The 17269-nt window shown below is 43.5% G+C and overlaps 1 protein-coding gene across 5 annotated transcripts in view; it reads right to left on the reverse strand.

The window, feature by feature from the left end:
- Nucleotides 1-6802, reverse strand: part of GPCPD1 (glycerophosphocholine phosphodiesterase 1) — a 65266-nt gene extending 58464 nt beyond the window's left edge. The window contains exons 1-3 of one of the 5 annotated variants that reach the window (XM_063659310.1): nt 6568-6774; nt 5373-5593; nt 87-163 (exon numbers count right to left, since the gene is read on the reverse strand). In XM_063659310.1, coding sequence (XP_063515380.1) covers nt 87-135 — 49 coding nt within the window. In that variant the 5' untranslated portion in view covers nt 136-163; nt 5373-5593; nt 6568-6774. Of the gene's footprint in view, nt 1-86; nt 164-5372; nt 5594-6567 lie in introns of all 5 variants that reach the window. The other 4 variants (XM_063659309.1, XM_054467091.2, XM_054467090.2 and 1 more) reach the window with 4 other exon arrangements.
- Between the last annotated feature and the right edge of the window lie 10467 nt (nt 6803-17269).

The raw sequence follows: 17269 nt of genomic DNA on the forward strand, positions 1-17269 counted from the left end.
TAATAGCAACTCCATATTTAAGATAATCCAGATAAGAAACATGCTAATTTAATTTTAATTGTTTTAAAGTAAAACTTTTACAATACCTGGTAAAAGAGATCCTCTTATTTCAAAGGCAACCTGAGAAGGTGTCATTCTGATGGATTTATTTTATGATGTCGTGCTAGGAAAAAAAAGAAAAGTAACTTATAGTATAAAAATATATGTCTTAGATAGCCACCATCAAACAACTTCAACCAAGAGCTATTTATATTTTTAAAAGCAATATTTAATGTCTTTGCAGTTTTATGGTGGGATTGTTTTTGTTTTTGTTTTTTTTAAAGTAACTTTAGTGCAGGGGGGAAAAAGGAAACACGTGAAAAAGCAAAAAATAAACCAGGCACAGTGCCTCATGCCTGGAATACAAACACTTAAGGAGGCTGAGGCAGGAGGATGACTTGAGCCCAGGAGTTTGAGACGAATCTGGGCAAGACAGTGAGGCCTCATGTCTACAAACACACACACACACACACACACACACAGACACGTGCCGGGCATGGGGAGCATGCCTGTAGTTCCAGCTACAGATTGAGATTCAGCTGGATCACTTTAGCATAGGATGTTGAGGCTGTAGTGAGCTGTGACTGTGCCACTGTACTCTAGCCTGAGCCATAGAGCAAGACCCTGTCTCAAAAAAAACAAAACACAAAGTCTCAATAAAGTTTTTTTTAAAAAAGCAAAAAATGAAAATGAATCTCAATTATGAGCAAAAAAAGATTAATTTCAGAGTCCTTATATATACAGTGACTCAATTACTTGGGAAGTATCTAGCAAGTCTGAAGCCTAGTGCTACAAAGCTATTCTTTAAGAATGTATGTTCAAAAAGAAAACAAAACAAGACAGAATGCATGCCCGAAATACACACTGTAAAACAAAGTATCCAAACTTGTTATTTTTTAAGTCGTCAAGATTCTTTTGCTACATATTTTCTCTTCTGATAAGCAGCTGTTCTGAATTCAACCTATCTTTCCTGACCAGGGTAATACTGTGGTAGAGAAGAAAAACAACTATAGAGAGAAAAAAGCTTGACTTAATGAATTTCTACTTTAACAAAAAGGAAACAACCAAAGTATCACCCACTAAAACAAACTACTTGTTATGTTCTGGAACAAGTTTGAGAATCTGCTTCTAAGACACAATGTAACTTATCATTAAAAGAAAAAGAAAAGAAAGAGTCCAGGCAAGTGACTCACACCTGTAATCCCAGCACTTTGGGAGGCCGAGGCAGGCAGATCACTTGAGGTCAGGAGTTCAAGACCAGCCTGACTAACATGGAGAAACCCCGTCTCTACTAAAAATACAAAATTAGCCAGGCGTGGTGGCACATGCCTGTAATCTCAGCTACTCAGGAGGCTGAGGCAGGAGAATTGCTTGAACCTGGGAGGTGGAGGTTGAGGTGAGCCCCCCACCTGCCTCCCCCCCCAAAAAAAAGAAAAGAAAAAACTTTCTACACAAATAACTTTTCAGATTTTCTCTTTATTAACCCTAGGACCATCATTACTCAGGTTCTACAGGCTCAAATTTACAGTCTCAACTCTACCTACAACCTATTATCAAATCCTGATGATTCTATCTAATTGACCTTATATCCATTTTGTCAATTAGGATTCTTCCTCACATCCCTGGCTTGGAATCACTTTGATTATTTATAGAAATCTGAACTCCACAGTAAAAGGAATTTAAGGAGATTAAAAAAAGAATAAGAAAGAAGTCTAAAATCCAAGCCTTTGAAGTTCTTTTCCACTTATCCACATTTTGTCTAGCTAATTTTTTTTCATTTCTTCCCTGTCAAAGGAATCTGTTTCCTATCCACTAACTTAAGTACCTAAAGGAATATAAAAAATAGATTAATACACACATGTGCATACAATAACTTCGAGATACTTACATAATTTAAATGGAGAAAGAACATACTCCATCCAAAGACACACCATATTCTACATCGTAACTTCTCCAGGACCCCTCAAAAAAACCTTTGCCCCCCCCACCAATGTTACTACAAGAATTCCAATCACATCTTTATTCTGCATCATGTACATTACTCTACCAGCTTAAATTTCATTTGCATTTATATATTACCTTATGAAACAATTCTAAAGTACCTTTCATAGCTACCTTACATAGTCATTTTTCTAGTTCTGCTTTGCTCCCTTCCCCTCCCCCTGAATCATTTAATGAACACTGCTACACACAATTAACCACACTTCCCAGTCAAGGTAGATAGATCTATACCAGCAGTTCTCACCAAAGGCAATTCTGCCCTCCAGGGGATTATTTGGTAATGTCAGGAGGCATTTTTGGCTGTCACAACTGGGAGTGGCACTCCTAGCATCTAGCGGGTAAAGGCCAAGGAGTGCTGCTGAACACCATACAATACACAGAACAGCCCTCCACAAATAATTAATTGTCCAGCTCCAAACATCAACAGGGCTCAGGTTGAGATGAGGGTCAAGAGTCCAGGCTCCATGTTAACTATAAACTATGTATCATCACATTTACATCAATTATAAAATGTAACACTGAATACATACATATATATTTATAAATGTACATTGTCAAATATTCATCTCACAGAGCGCAAGACCACCAATGTGGAGTCATGTCACATTCGGATATGAAATTCCCTATTTGGCAACTCTACCATTTTGGTTAGAATACCCAACACTACACTAGTGAAAACCTTCCCTTTGGCCAGGCACGGTGGCTCATGCCTGTAATCCCAGCACTTTAGGAAGCCGAGGCGGGTGGATCACCTGAGGTCAGGAGTTAAGACCAGTCTGGCCAACATGGTGAAACTTTGTCTCTACTAAAAATACAAAAATTGGCTGGGCATGGTGGTGGGCACCAGTAATCCCAGCTACCCAGGAGGTTGAGGCGGGAGAATCGCTTGAACCTGGGAAGCAGAGGTTGCAGTGAGCAAAGATAATGCCACTGCACTCCAACCTGGGCAACACAGCGAGACTCTATCTCAAAAGAAAAGAAAGAAAGAAAAAAGGCCGGGCATGGTGGCTTATGCCTGTAATCCCAGAACTTTGGGAGGCTCAGGTGGGCAGATCATGAGGTCAGGAATTCAAGACCAGCCTGGCCAACATAGTGAAACCCCATCTCTACTAAAACTACAAAAATTAGCTGGGCATGGTGGCACATGCCTGTAGTCCCAGCTACTTGGGAAGCTGAGGCAGGAGAATCACTTGAACCCAGGAGGCGGAGGTTGTGGTGAGCCGAGATCACGCCACTGCACTCCAGCCTGAGCAACAGAGGGAGACTCCATCTCAAAAAAGAAAAAGAAAAAAAAAGCCTTCCCTTCATCAAAATAATTTCTAAAATAAATAATTTCTTATTCTACTTTCTGCATCTAAGAGTAAACATGGTGGCCACGTGTGGTGGCTCACGCCTATAATCCAAGCACTTTGGGAGGCATGAGAATCACTTGAACCCAGAAGGCGGAGGTTGCAGTGAGCTGAGATTGTGCCACTGCACTCCTGCCTGGGTGACGGAGTGAGACTCTGTCTCAAATAAAAATAATAATAAAAAAAAAAAGCCTGACATTTAAGTTACTGAATTAATTTTAAGAGAGCAAATACTCCATCACCCATCAAAAGGGCTGAATGACCACTTCAGTCTTAACCTATAAGGTGCCCTTTCATTTGGTGTTTACTGCCGCGGTTCTCAACTAAGGACAACCTCATATACATGATTAAATAGTTTGTATTTTGCTATTTGTTGACTAACTTTAAATAACTATTTTAATCAACTTAAGGGAAATCAGATATTATTCCTATGTACTAAAATCAACAGCTAGTACAAAATTATCTCTAGATTTCTACTGCATTAAAGCAAATGGAAAACTTAAGTAAATATAATAAAAGGGAAACGAACTGATTACAGAAATTGAGTCTTTTATTCTCAAAGATGTTTAGAAGAGTGACTACAGTAACTTAGCGGTAAACAGCTGCAGTAAATGTATTATACAAAGCTATATACACAAGCACAAAAACACCTCCCAGAAAACCTCTCCAAAAGTCAACAAAGCATCATCTTCCACTTGATTTACCAAAGTCAAGCAATCTGGTTTGATTTCCACCCTGAGCACCCCCTCTCCCCAAATTTGATACCATACCAAATAAAAGCCTCAGGAGCTGTTCCAAATGCAATTTACTTGATTTTGGACAGAGGCCAAAAGTCTGGTGCAGTGTTGAAGTATACAATTTTGGCATCCAGTTACCACCAAAACAGCAGTGACCAAGTAAAAAGACTGTGTTGTGAAACAAAAAATGTATGCACCCACCCATACACCTTCTTCTAAACAAGGAAGAAAAAAAAAAAATCACAGCTTGGAAAGGGAAGGTCAGTTCTGGATATACATAAAAACAAGAGTAAGATGAAAAATGTTAGTCATTGTATGCACATGAGCTGACCAGATAATTTAACCAACTTGCCTATTACCTCACATACAGACTACACTTCCTGAGACAGGCTTTTGCTTTTTGGTTTTTGAAAACGTAACATCTATTCTGTACTTTTTGAAGAGAAACACTAAACAGCATTCTCATCTGAGATTCTGGGTAGTATTTAAATAACCCTTTTTAAAAGACTCAAGCAATTAGCAAAATACAACATGGTAATTAATCCACATTTTTAAAAATTTCAGAGTTCACACTACCTGCCAAAATAAATTTTACTCTATTCTTTTCCTCAAATAAACTTTCCCGACACGTGACACTACTGATTTACCAGGCTGGGAAACAAAAGGGATATGAAGTAAACCAAGGTACAGGGACATTCACTTTAGAGCTAAATTGAAGTCAAATATTTTTAGCTAAAGTGTTTTTCTGGCTACAAGGAACATGTCTGTTTTCCTTCGAATTTTTTCAAGGAAAAAAGCTGTTTCCAATTCTTCTTGCCCTTTCCCAGGCCTTGGCAGCTTTGATCCTCCTAACTGGCTAAATAAAGTAATATATAAAATGCCTAACTTTCCCTGAGTTAATTTTTGCTCATCTTGGTGAAGCATCATTACGACCCTTGCTACATTTCCGACAAGTTGTGACTGTCATTCTGATTCCCATATACTTGAAGCCAATATCTTAATCAAATATGTTAAGATATTAATGGATCTTTATTAAAAAAGTGTTTCTGGAATAAGTTTCATTACGCCAAGTTAACTCCTTGATCAACTTTCTAAACAATGCAGTAACATTTTCTCAAATGTTTTCCATTTATTTTACCGTGATATTATTCTCTTGTGTATGTTTCATACCTTTTTTCCTGTTTTAACTCATACATAAAGATTCGATTCATCAACGTACTTTATGTACGTATCAAATTTTACTCACTTTGCTACGATGAGTTTTCTTTTGTGGTCATTATTTCTCAGAGTCCAGCTTTCCCACGTCGTTATTTTGCAGATTTAAATTTTGTCTAGAATACTGGTTTTCTCTAGCTCTTGGTTCTTCCTAGTTCTTAAATCAGGAATGGATTGCACCATGTGCAGTTCTGCTTGTTTGCTTGGTGTTATTTGTATCCACGACATTAGGAATTTTGAAAAAAAAAAAGACTGATACCTTGTAAATATTTCTTAGTTAAGTCACAACTCGTCAGAAACGTAGCAAGAGGAAGCATGACGGGGTAGAGTAGTGGGTGAGAACTGTGCAGAAATGGGAGGAGGCGACAGAAGAGTATGAAGAAAAAACATCAGGTCCAAACATCCTGCTCAGTTCCATCAGTTCCTCTATGCAGGTCTACATCAGACTAACAGCTGCCTTAAGGTGGAATAATCCTCTACAATTCATGCCCGATTTCTTTTCCAGCCAGCCAGTGGAGTCTGGGGAGAGGGCTGATGAGGACACCTAAGTGATTGAGGCTCTCTCTCCTACCTCAGCAAGGCAGTCTGAAGAGCTTTGGGAAAAGTTGAGCTTTGGAGAGAAGGGGAAGCAGACCTAAAAAATTGTATCGAGGGCACTCATGACTATTCCTGGAACCTTTTCCTAGGAAAGGCACTTTAGTTCCTCGGAATAACTGAATTATACAAGCATGCCCTAGACTACGTGTCCAGGCAATTTCAGAAAATAAGCAGTTGTCAAAACACGATGAGTAACTTAGGGACAGAGAGCGGCGGTGAGCCAGGGGGCCGCTGTGGGGCAGGGGATGTCCCCAGAGGACCTCACCTGCATTTTTGGTGTCTTTGTTCCCCGACTCAGTACTCTGCATATTTGCAGTGGCCCTATGCTCCACGCACCCTGCTACGCCTCAAATGCTCCACGTTATTTTTCAGAAGGGAACTAAGCCCCAGGCAGCCCAGCGGAAGCTCGGCAGTGAACAATAAAAGTCGAAGAGTGCGTCCCAGCCACCGATTTAGCGCAGCGAACGCCCGGCCGCCGTTCCTCTGCGGGCAGTGGCCGGCCCGGCCCGAGGACCCCGCGCGCGCCTCGGCCCCGACGCCCCCCGCCCCACCGCGTCCCGGGCCGCCCTGACAGCTCAGCCCGCCACGTGAGCGGCCGCCCGGCCCCCGCACCCGGCTCGCCGCCTCACCTGCCGGGTTCGCTAGTCCGCAGGTCCGCGTCGCCGCCGCCCCGCCCGAGAGCGAGGACCGCGGGCAGAGGTACCGGGCGCCCGCCGTCCGCGCCTAGCCAGCGCTCCCCAGGCGGCCTGCCGCGGCGTCGAGCGGCAGGAAGCAGCCACGCTCAAACCGGTTTCAGCTGCTCCAGACCAAACTGCCAGGCCACCCCCCCGCGGGGCGGGGCCGGAGGGCGGTGGGGCGGGCCCTGACGTCACGCCCGGCGCCGTCCCAGCCAATCGGCAGTCGCGCGCCGGGGGGGTGCGGGCCCGCGAGTTCCTGGAAAGGGCTGACGTCGGCGGCAGAGGGCGGCCGGGCATCCCCAGTGTCCCCGCTGCCCTTCTCAGCCGACCCCGGCGCCCACACCTTGGAGAGCTGCCCTGGGGTCATAGGCGTGTACTGTGGTCCATCAAAGCCGCCTTAGAAATAACCCACGTGGGCCGGGCGCGGTGGCTCACGCCTGTAATCACAGCACTTTGGGAGGCCGAGGCGGGCGGATCACCTAAGATCAGAGTTCGAGACCAGCCTGGCCAACATGGTGAAACCCTGTCTCTACTAAAAATACAAAATAAGCCGGGTGTGGTGGCGCATGCCTGTAATCCCAGCTGTTCAGGAGGCTGAGACAAAGAGAATCGCTTGAACCCGGGAGGCGGAGGTTGCAGTGAGCCGAAATCCACCATTGCACTCCAACCTGGACGAGAGCAAAACTGTCTCAAAAAAACAAAAAACAAAACAAACAAACAAACAAAAACCGACTATGGAGCCTGGAGCTACAATTCAGAGTTGTATTTTTTTTCCCCATTTGAAAACGGGGGAAATTACCAGTACTGATGTTTTCTGGAAACTTTCTTTCGTTGCAAAACAACAATCACACTTGGATCAAATCATTAGTTGAAAACTATTAAGTCACCTAAGCTGGATGAGAGTTTATACCCTTGCTACGCAAAGTATGGTCGGCAAGCCAGTAGCACCTGCCAGAACTCAGAATTGCACACTCCCAGGACCATCCCAGACCTACCCTATCAAATCTGCCTCTAGCAACATCCCCAGGTTAACAAGTATGCAAATTAAAGCAGAAGGAACTTTTTTGAAAGCTGACTCTCCCTGCCAGAGTTGTAATTTATTTTCTAAAAAATGAACCGTATCAAAAAAAAAATTTTTTTTTCCTCTCCTTTGGTGGTCTCCAGAAAGTTAATCAGCGTTTGCCACTTGAAGTTCTCTTATGAAACTTTGCAACTTGCCGGGCGCGGTGGCTCACGCCTGTAATCCCAACACTTTGGGAGGCCGAGGCGGGCGGATCACGAGGTCAAGAGATGAAGACCATCCTGGCCAACATGGTGAAACCCCGTCTCTACTAAAAATACAACAATTAGCCAGGCATGGTGGCACACGCCTGTAGTCCCATCTACTTGGGAGGCTGAGGCAGGAGAATTGCTTGAACCTGGGAGGTGGAGGTTACAGTGAGCTGAGATCGCGCCACTGCACTCCAGCATGGCAACAGAGCCAGACTTCGTCTCAAACAAAACAAAACAAAAAAAAACTTTGCGACTCACCTAACTTACACTGTTACCTTACCAGTATCAAAGTTACCCTCTGGTTAGTGTCCAATATAAAATTATATTAGCAGCTTTTACTTAAATCAAGTGAGATATTGAAAAGTAAAAAGAGGCCTGGTGCGGTGGCTCATGCCAGTAATCCCAGCACTTTGGGACCCCGAGGCGGGCAGATCATCTGAGGTCAGGAGTTTGAGAACAGCCTGGGCATCATGGCGAAACCCCGTTTCTACTAAAAATACAAAAATTAGCCGGGTGTGGTCGGGCGCCTGTAATTCCAGCTACTCAGGAGGCGGAGGAACTAGAATAACTTAAGCCTGGGAGGTGGAGGTTGCTGTGAGCCAAGATTGCACCACTGCTCTCCTACTTGGGTGACAGCTAGACTCTCGCAACAACAACAACAAAACAAAACAAAAAACCGACTAAAAAGAACCACCTTTCAGGAGATGTTGAAGTTCTCTTACAACAAGACGTAGAGAAATAGCTCGAGTTGCACGCTGGTTCAAAATGGGCCTACTAAAAATGTGTTTGGATTAGATGAGCTCTAGCTTTAGGCAGAATTTCTGGTTTTATAAATCGGATTGTTCTCTACCACATTTGATATTTAGCTTGGATTCAATCCCAGAAAATTTCTGACAATGTCATCCATTCAGTTAAATAATTAAGTGCCTGCTTTATGCTAGGCTCAGGATGCAATAGTTTTTTGATAGTACTCATTTTAATCCCAGATTTCTTAAAGAATTAAAATTCCTTCTGGTCTTACATTTCCTACGTAGTTTGGAGTGAATTTCCTCTGTTAGTCATACTTCAGTGATGAATTTTTTCATAAGAGTTTGCTTCTTTAAAATGTTTATAGATCTTTATTTTTCTTTTTTTTGAAATGGAGTTTTTGTTGTTGTTTTTGAGACAGACTTTAGCTCTTGTTGCCCAGGCTGGATTGCAATGGCGTTATCTCGGCTCACCACAACCTCCACCTCCCAGGTTCAAGCGACTTTCCTGCCTCAGCCTCCTGAGTAGCTGGGATTACAGGCGCCTGCCACCATGCCTGGCTAATTTTTTATTTTTAGTAGAGATGGGATTTCAGCATGTTGGCCAGGCTGGTCTCGAACTCCTGACCTCAGGTGATCCACCCACCTCGGCTTCCCAAAGTGCTGGGATTACAGGTGTGAGCCACCACATCCAGCCAGATCTTTATTTTTCTATAACCACCATTTAGTGAAGCTATTTGCCTAGTGTTTGTAGTTCCAGCTAATAGACCTAATCCATGCTCCTTCCCTAAATCCTTTTGAAATGACAGAAGAATTATACATATTCAAAGGATGCCATCAATGGCCAGAGACTGAGAAATGTCTAGAACAGGGTTCTTTTGGCTCCCCTGGGTCACACTGGAAGAAGAAGAATTGTCTTAGGCCACACGTAAACTACACTAACACTAAAGATAACAGATGACCTTTTTAAAAATCGCAAAAAAATTTTATAAAGTTTTAAGAAAATTTACGAATTTGTGTTGGGCTACATTCAAAGCCACCCTGGGCCACATGTAGCCCCTGGGCCATGGGTTGGACAAGCTTGCTCTAAAAGATATGGAACAAACCAGTAGCATTAGAAGACCGGCAGAGGCCGGGCGCGGTGGCTCACACCTGTAATCCCAACACTTTGGGAGGTCGAGGAGGGTGGATCATGAGGTCAGGAGATTGAGACCATCCTGGCTAGCATGGTGAAATCCTGTCTCTACTAAAAATACAAAACATTAACCAGGCGTGGTGGCACACGCCTGTAGTCCTAGCTACTCGGGAGGCTGAGTCAGGAGAATCGCTTGAACCTGGAAGAGAGAGGTTGCAGTGAGCAGAGATCGTGCCACTGCACTCCAGCCTGGGTGACAAAGCCAGACTCCATCTCAAAATAAATAAATAAGAAGACTGGCAGAGAAACCTATACCCATCCAAGAGAAGAAGGAATTCCTACAGATGCCATTTTACACAGCCTTGCTTAGAAACTCTTTGATAATGCAATGTATTTTAGATTACTCCATAATCACACTGTTCTGATTGGGATACTGAAGTAGAATATAGATAATTAGAATATAGGTAATGCATTCCCACATTCCTTTCTCCCAACAGTCTGTGAAATGTTAACTTTTCTTTTTTTTTTTTTTTTGAGGCGGGGTCTTGCTCTGTCGCCGAGGCTGGAGTGCATGATCACAGCTCACTGCAACCCTGACCTCCTGAGCTCAAAGGCTCCTCCCACTTCCACCTCCCTGGTAGCTAGGATCACAGGTGTGGGCCACCATGCCATTATGTCTAACTAATTGTTTTTTATTTTTTGTATAGATGGGGTCTTGTCATGTTGCCCAGGCTGAACTTGAACTCTTAGGCTCAAGAGACCCTCTCACCTCAGCCTCCCAAAGTGTTGGGGTTACAGGCATGAGCCATGGCTCCCAGCCATAACTTTTCAAACATATGGTTAATCAGATCAATTTAGGTCTTAACTGATTACTTCCAGAAGAGCTCCATATGTTTTAAATTGTATAAAATATTTAACATTCATTATTGTACTTGATTAAATAATGAAATACGTTACCTCATTTGTCTGAAATCAGGACCACAGGATGTCACCTTATGCAATCATTTTTTGAAAAACATTAGTAGGGAGTCTGAGCCTACTCTGGCTCAGGAGGCTGCCTGATTTAAAAAAAGAAAGAAAAACGGTAGCAGTCCAGCCTGGGCAACAAAAAAGTGATTCTAGCTAAATAAATAAATAAATAAATAAATATATATATATACATATATATACACATATATATACATATATACACATATATACATATATATACACATATATACATATATACACATATATACATATATACACATATATACATATATACACATATATACACATATACACATATATACATATATACACATATATACACATATATACATATATACACATATATATACACATATATACATATATATACACATATATATATATATACACATATATATATATATCCATGTCAGATATATGGCAGAATATGGTGGCACCAGCCAGTAGCACTAGCTACTCCAGAGGCTTAGAGGGGAGGATCTCTTGAGTCTGGGAGGTCCAGGCTGCAATGAACCATGATTGCACCTCTGCACTCCAGCCTGGGTGACAAAGGGAGGCTGTGCCTCTTTAATTAAAAAAAAAAAATCAGCAATATTGATGCAAAAAACTCTAGACATAGAAGCCAGACATGGGCTTGAATCCTACCCTTTACAAGTGACTAGTGGCTTTTTTTTTTTTTCTTTTTTGGACACAGAGACTCACTCTGTGACCCAGGCTGGAGTGCAGTGGTGTAATCTTGGCCCACTGCAGCCTCCACCTCCTGGGTTCAAGCGATTCTCCTGCCTTAGCCACCCAAATAGCTGGGATTACAGGTGTGTGCTACTACGCCCAGCTAATTTTTGTATTTTTAGTAGAGACAGGGTTTTGCCATGTTGGCCAGGCTGGTCTTGAACTCCTGACCTTAAGTTATCCTCCAGCCTCAGCCTCCTAAAGTGTTGGGATCACAGGCATGACCCACCGCACCCAGCCTGTGACATTGTGAACATTAATCTTTGGTAAAAATTTTGCTGCTACTGGTTTATGTATGTATGTATGTATGTATGTATTTATTTTGACACGGAGTCTTGCTCTGTCCCCCATGCTGAAGTGCAACGGTGCAATCTTGGGTCACTGCAGCCTTCATCTCCTGGGTTCAAGTGGTTCTCCTTCCTCAGCGTCCCAAGTAGCTAGGATTACAGATGTGCACTATTATGCCCAGCTAATTTTTGTATTTTTAGTAGAAACGGGGTTTTGTCATGTTGGCCCAGCTGGTCTCAAGCTCCTGACCTCAGGTGATCTGCTGCTTCAGCCTCCCAAAGTGTTGGGATTACAGGAGTGAGCCACTGGGCCTGGCCAAGACAAGATCTTGTTCTGTTGCTGAGACTATGGGTGCACATCAGCATGCCTGGCTAATTTGGGGTGTGTGTGTGTGTGTGTGTGTGTGCGTGAGTGTAGAGATGTAGTCTCACTATGTTGCCCAGGATCATAGAGTGATTTTTTTTTTTTTGAGACGAGATCTCACTCTGTCATCCAGGCTGAAGTGCAAGTGATGCAATCTCAGCTCACTGCAGCCTCCGCCTCCCAGGCTCAAGCAATCCTCCCACCTCAGCCGCCCAAGTAGCTGAGACCACAGGTGCATGCCACCATTTTTGGTGAAGGGGAGCTTCTCCATGTTGCCCAGGCTGGTCTCAAACTCCTGAGCTCAAGCGATCCTCCCACATCCACCTCCTAAAGTGCTGGGATTACAGGCATGAGCCACCGTGCCCAGCCAATACAGGGATTTTTTAAACCAACCACCAACTGTAGCTTCTACCATTATGAGTTGGCTTTTGCGGCCATTATTTCATGAGTCCAATTTTGCAAGTCTATATTTTGTTACAAAGTATTGATTCTTCCAACAATGTTTAGGTAATAGCACAGCTTACCTTGGCAGTTTTGCTATTATCAGCTTCGTTTTGCACTGATTCTTCTCCCAGAAATATTCATTATGAGTTGGATAAAAGAATAATAACTTATAGGCCGTGCGTGGTGGCTCACACCTATCATCCCAACACTTTGGGAGGCCGAGGCGGGTGGATCACCTGAGGTCGGGAGTTCGAGACCAGCCTGACCAACATGGAGAAACACCGTCTCTACTAAAAATACAAAATTAGCCAGGCGTGGTGGCACATGCCTATAATCCCAGCTACTAGGGAGGCTGAGGCAGGAGAATCACTTGAACCTGGGAGGCGGAGGTTGCAGTGAGCCGAGATCGTGCCATTGCACTCCAGCCTGGGCGACAAGAGTGAAACTCCATCTCAAAAAAAAAAAAAAAAAAAAGAATAATCACTTATATTTATCTCTTGGCCAATTCATGAAAATATTTTGATTATTCTCAGATATTCCACAATTGCTCTACTATGAGAATCTTTTTTTTGAGACAGAGTCTAGCCCTGTCACCCAGGCTGGAGTGCAATGGCACGATCTCAGTTCACCGCAACCTCCACCTTCCAGATTCAAACAATTCTCCTGCCTCAGCCTCCCAAGGAGCTGGGATTATAGGTGCCCGCCACCACACCCAGCTAATTGTTGTATTTTTAGTAGAGACAGGGTTTCACCATGTTGGGAGGCTGGTCTCGAACTCCTGACCTTGTGATCCACCTGCCTCGGCCTCCCAGAGTGCTGGGATTACAGGCGTGAGCCACCGCACCCAGCCAATACAGTGATTTTTTTTTTTTAAACCAACCACCAACTGTAGCTTCCACCATTGTGAGTTTCTTTCTGTGGCCACATTATTTCATGAATCCAATTTTGCAAGTCTATATTTTGTTACAAAGTATTGATTCTTCCAGCAATGTTTGGGTAATAGCACAGCTTACCTTGGCAGTTTTAGCTATTATCAGCTTCGTTTTGCACTGATTCTTCTCCCAGAAGTATTCATTATGAGTTGGATAAAAGAGTAATCACATATACTTATCTCTTGGCCAATTCATGAAAATATTTTGACTATTCTCCTCAGATATTCCACAATTGATCTACTGTGAGAATCTTTTACCAGACTCAAACACTGTCAATTTTATGTGTTTTATGCACCTCATTGGTGGCCCTGCTACTCAAAGGATTTCCATGCCTTTTACTCCCTTGGCTTGAGTCCATGTGGCAATTTCCCAAATTATAGTATGCACTACCTAGGCTTCATGTAGGTGATAAAATTGTTAGTGTTTGCTATTGATTGTTCTTTTAGATAAAGATCAATCCTAAAGGCTGGGCGTGGTGGCTCACACCTGTAATCCCAGCACTTTGGGAGGCCGAGGCGGGCGGATCACCTGAGGTCAGCAGTTCGAGACCAGCCTGGCCAACATGGAGAAACCCTGCCTCTACTAAAAATACAAAATTAGTAGGGTGTGGTGGCACATGCCTGTAATACCAGCTACTAGGGAGGCTGAGGCAGGAGAATCCCTTGAATCCAGGAGGCGGAGGTTGCAGTGAGCCGAGATGGCGCTATTGCATTCCAGCCTGGGCAACAAGAGCAAAACTTTGTCTCAAAAAAAAAAAAAAAAAAAAAAAAAAAAAAAGAAAAGAAACAAAACAAAGATAAAGATTAATTCTATATGGAGAAGACCAAGGAATTGCTGATTTCCAAAGCAATTTAAGTGCCTCAAATGTGAGCCTTTAAACCAATTTTAAATTGGCTGCAGTTTTTTGGGTATATTGCTTTCCAACTTCCTGAATCCATCATAAGATCCAAATGTCTGGAACAAGAAAGGTTCACATGATAAGATCAAAAGGTCTTCCTTGACCCATTTCTTCCTTTATGAAATGGGAATTTAACACTACAGGACGGCCTGGTGTGGTAGCTCATGCCTGTAAACCTAATGCTTTGGGAGGCTGACGGGGGAGGATTGCTGGAGACCAGGAATGTGAGACCAGTTGGGCAACATAGCAAGACCCCATCTCTAAAAAATAAAAATAAAAAATTAGCCAGCCGTGGTGGCTTACGCCTGTAATCCTAGTTACTTGGAAGGCTGAGGTAGGAAAATTGCATGAACCTGGGAGGCAGAGGTTGCAGTGAGCCAAGATTTCACTGCTGCACTCCAGCCTGGGTGATAGAGCAAGACTCTGTCTCAAAAACAAATAATAAATAAATAAATAAATACATAAATAAAGGCCAGGCATGGTGGCTCACACCTGTAATCCTAGCACTTTGGGAGGCCTTAGCAGGTGGATTGCTTGTGCCCAGAAGTTTGAGGCCAGCCTGGGCAATGTGGCAAAACTCTGTCCCTACAAAAATACAAAAATCAGCCAGACGTGATGGCATGTCCCAGTGGTTTAAGCTACCTGGGAGGCTGAGGTGCCAGGATTGCTTGAGCCTGAGAGGTTGCGGCTACAGTGAGCTCTGATCACACCACTGCACTACAGCCCAGGCAACAGAGGGGAGACCTTGTCTCCAAAAGAAAGAAAGAAAAAAAAAATTCAAAAGCCATCTCAAAAGTCTAGTCTTAGGTTCTACAACAGTGATGTTAATTACAGGAGTAATTGGAGAAGTCGCAAATCTTGTGATTTCCAAAATAAAGATTTGTAATACATCTGCATCGTAGTCAAATTTTAACCCCTTCCATCCTCCTAACCTGTGGCCTTTCATTAGTTTTACAAAGGCAGTTTAGTTTTGAGAAAGGCTGTTATCATTTTTTAATTTTTTACATCTTTTTCTTTTTCAGGGTGGGTGAGGGAGCCAGACCCTGCCTCAAAAGAAAAAAAAAAAAAAAAAGAAAAAGAAAAAGAAATAAAAAAGAAAAAATCTTTTTCTTTTTTATTTCTTTTTCTTTTTCTTTTTCTTTTTTTTTTGAGATGGAATCTCACTCTGTCGCCCAGGTTGGAGTGCAGTGGCATGATCTCAGCTCACTGCAACCTCCACCTCCTGGGTTTAAGTGATTCTCCTGCCACAGCCTCCCGAGTAGCTTGGATTACAGGCACCCGCCACCATGCCTGGCTAATTTTTGTATTTTTAGTAGAGACAGGGTTTCACCGTGTTGGCCAGGCTGGTCTCGAACTCTTGACCTCAGGTGATCTGCCTGCCTCTTCCTCCCAAAGTGTTGGAATTACAGGCGTGAGCCACCATGCCTGGCTTTTCTTTTTTCCTTTTTTTTTCTTTTTGAGAAGGAGCCTCACTCTGTCACCCAGGGTGGAGTGCAATGGCGCAATCTTGGCTCACTGCAAACTTCGCCTCCCAGGTTCAAGTGATTCTCGTGCCTCAGCCTCCCGAGTAGCTGGGATTACAGGCTTGCGCCATCATGCCTGGCAAATTTTGTATTTTTAGTAGAGGTGGGGTTTCACCACGTTGGTCAGGCTGGTCTCGAACTCCTGACCTTAGGTGATCCGCCTACCTCTGCCTCCCAAAGTGCTGGGGTTACAGGCGTGAGCCACCACTCTTGGCTGGCTCTTCTTTTTCATTAAGAAACATATTAATGCTTTTTTCTCCCCCCACTTTTTTGAGATGGAGTCTTACTCTGTCACCCAGGCTGGAGTGAAGTGGCGTGATCTCGGCTCACTGCAAACTCTGCCTCCTAGGTCCAAGCGATTCTCCTGCCTTAGCCCCTGAAGTAGCTGGGATTACAGGCATGCACCACCATGCCCAGCTAATTTTGTATTTTTAGTAGAGATGGGATTTTGCCATGTTGGCCAGGCTGATTTTGAACCTGTGACCTCAGGTGATCCACCTGCCTTGGCCCTGCAAAGTGCTGGGATTACAGGTGTGAGCCACCGCCCCCGGCCCAATGAAGCTCTAAAGAAAAATTACCACCTTTAACACAATGTAACATAATTGCAGCTCTTTTTTTTGTTTGTTTATTTGTTTGTTTTTTGAGACAGAGTCTCGCTCTGTCACCCAGGCTGGAGTGCAGTGGTGCGATCTCGGCTCACTGCAAGCTCTGCCTCCTGGGTTCACGCCATTCTTCTGCCTCAGCCTCCCAATTGCAGCTCTTTAAGGCATATGTAATATGGACTCTTTAGAAATCAAAACCTTATAAAACTGCCGGGCGTGGTGACTCACACCTGTAATCTCAGCACTTTGGGAGGCCGAGGCGGGTGGATTGCCTGAGCTCGAGAGTTCAAGACCAGCCTGGCCAACATGGCGAAACCCCGTCTCTACTAAAAATACAAAAAATTAGCCGGGCGTGGTGGCAGGCGCCTGTAGTCCCAGCTACTTGGGAGGCTGAAGCAGGAGAATCGCTTGAACTCGGGAGGCGGAGGTTGCGGTGAGCCAATATTGTGCCACTGCACTCCAGCCTGGGTGACAGAGTGAAACTCCGTCTCAAAAAAAAAAACCCTTATAAAACTAAGAAGCCAAAGTTACTTCAGAAAACATTGAACTGAGCCATTTTGTTTCCTCCCTGGTCCATTTATTATGATGATGAATAATAATGTTATTATGATTAATTTTTTGTATCTTTCCAAATGCCTCTCAGTCTTGTGCATTCTGTATTAAAATGGATTCCCCAAGGGAATTCTTACTACTGCTTAAATGTTTCAACAATTCACTGGCTATCATTTTATC

Source organism: Pongo pygmaeus, chromosome 21 (assembly GCF_028885625.2).
Source record: "Pongo pygmaeus isolate AG05252 chromosome 21, NHGRI_mPonPyg2-v2.0_pri, whole genome shotgun sequence".
Taxonomy (NCBI): domain Eukaryota; kingdom Metazoa; phylum Chordata; class Mammalia; order Primates; family Hominidae; genus Pongo; species Pongo pygmaeus.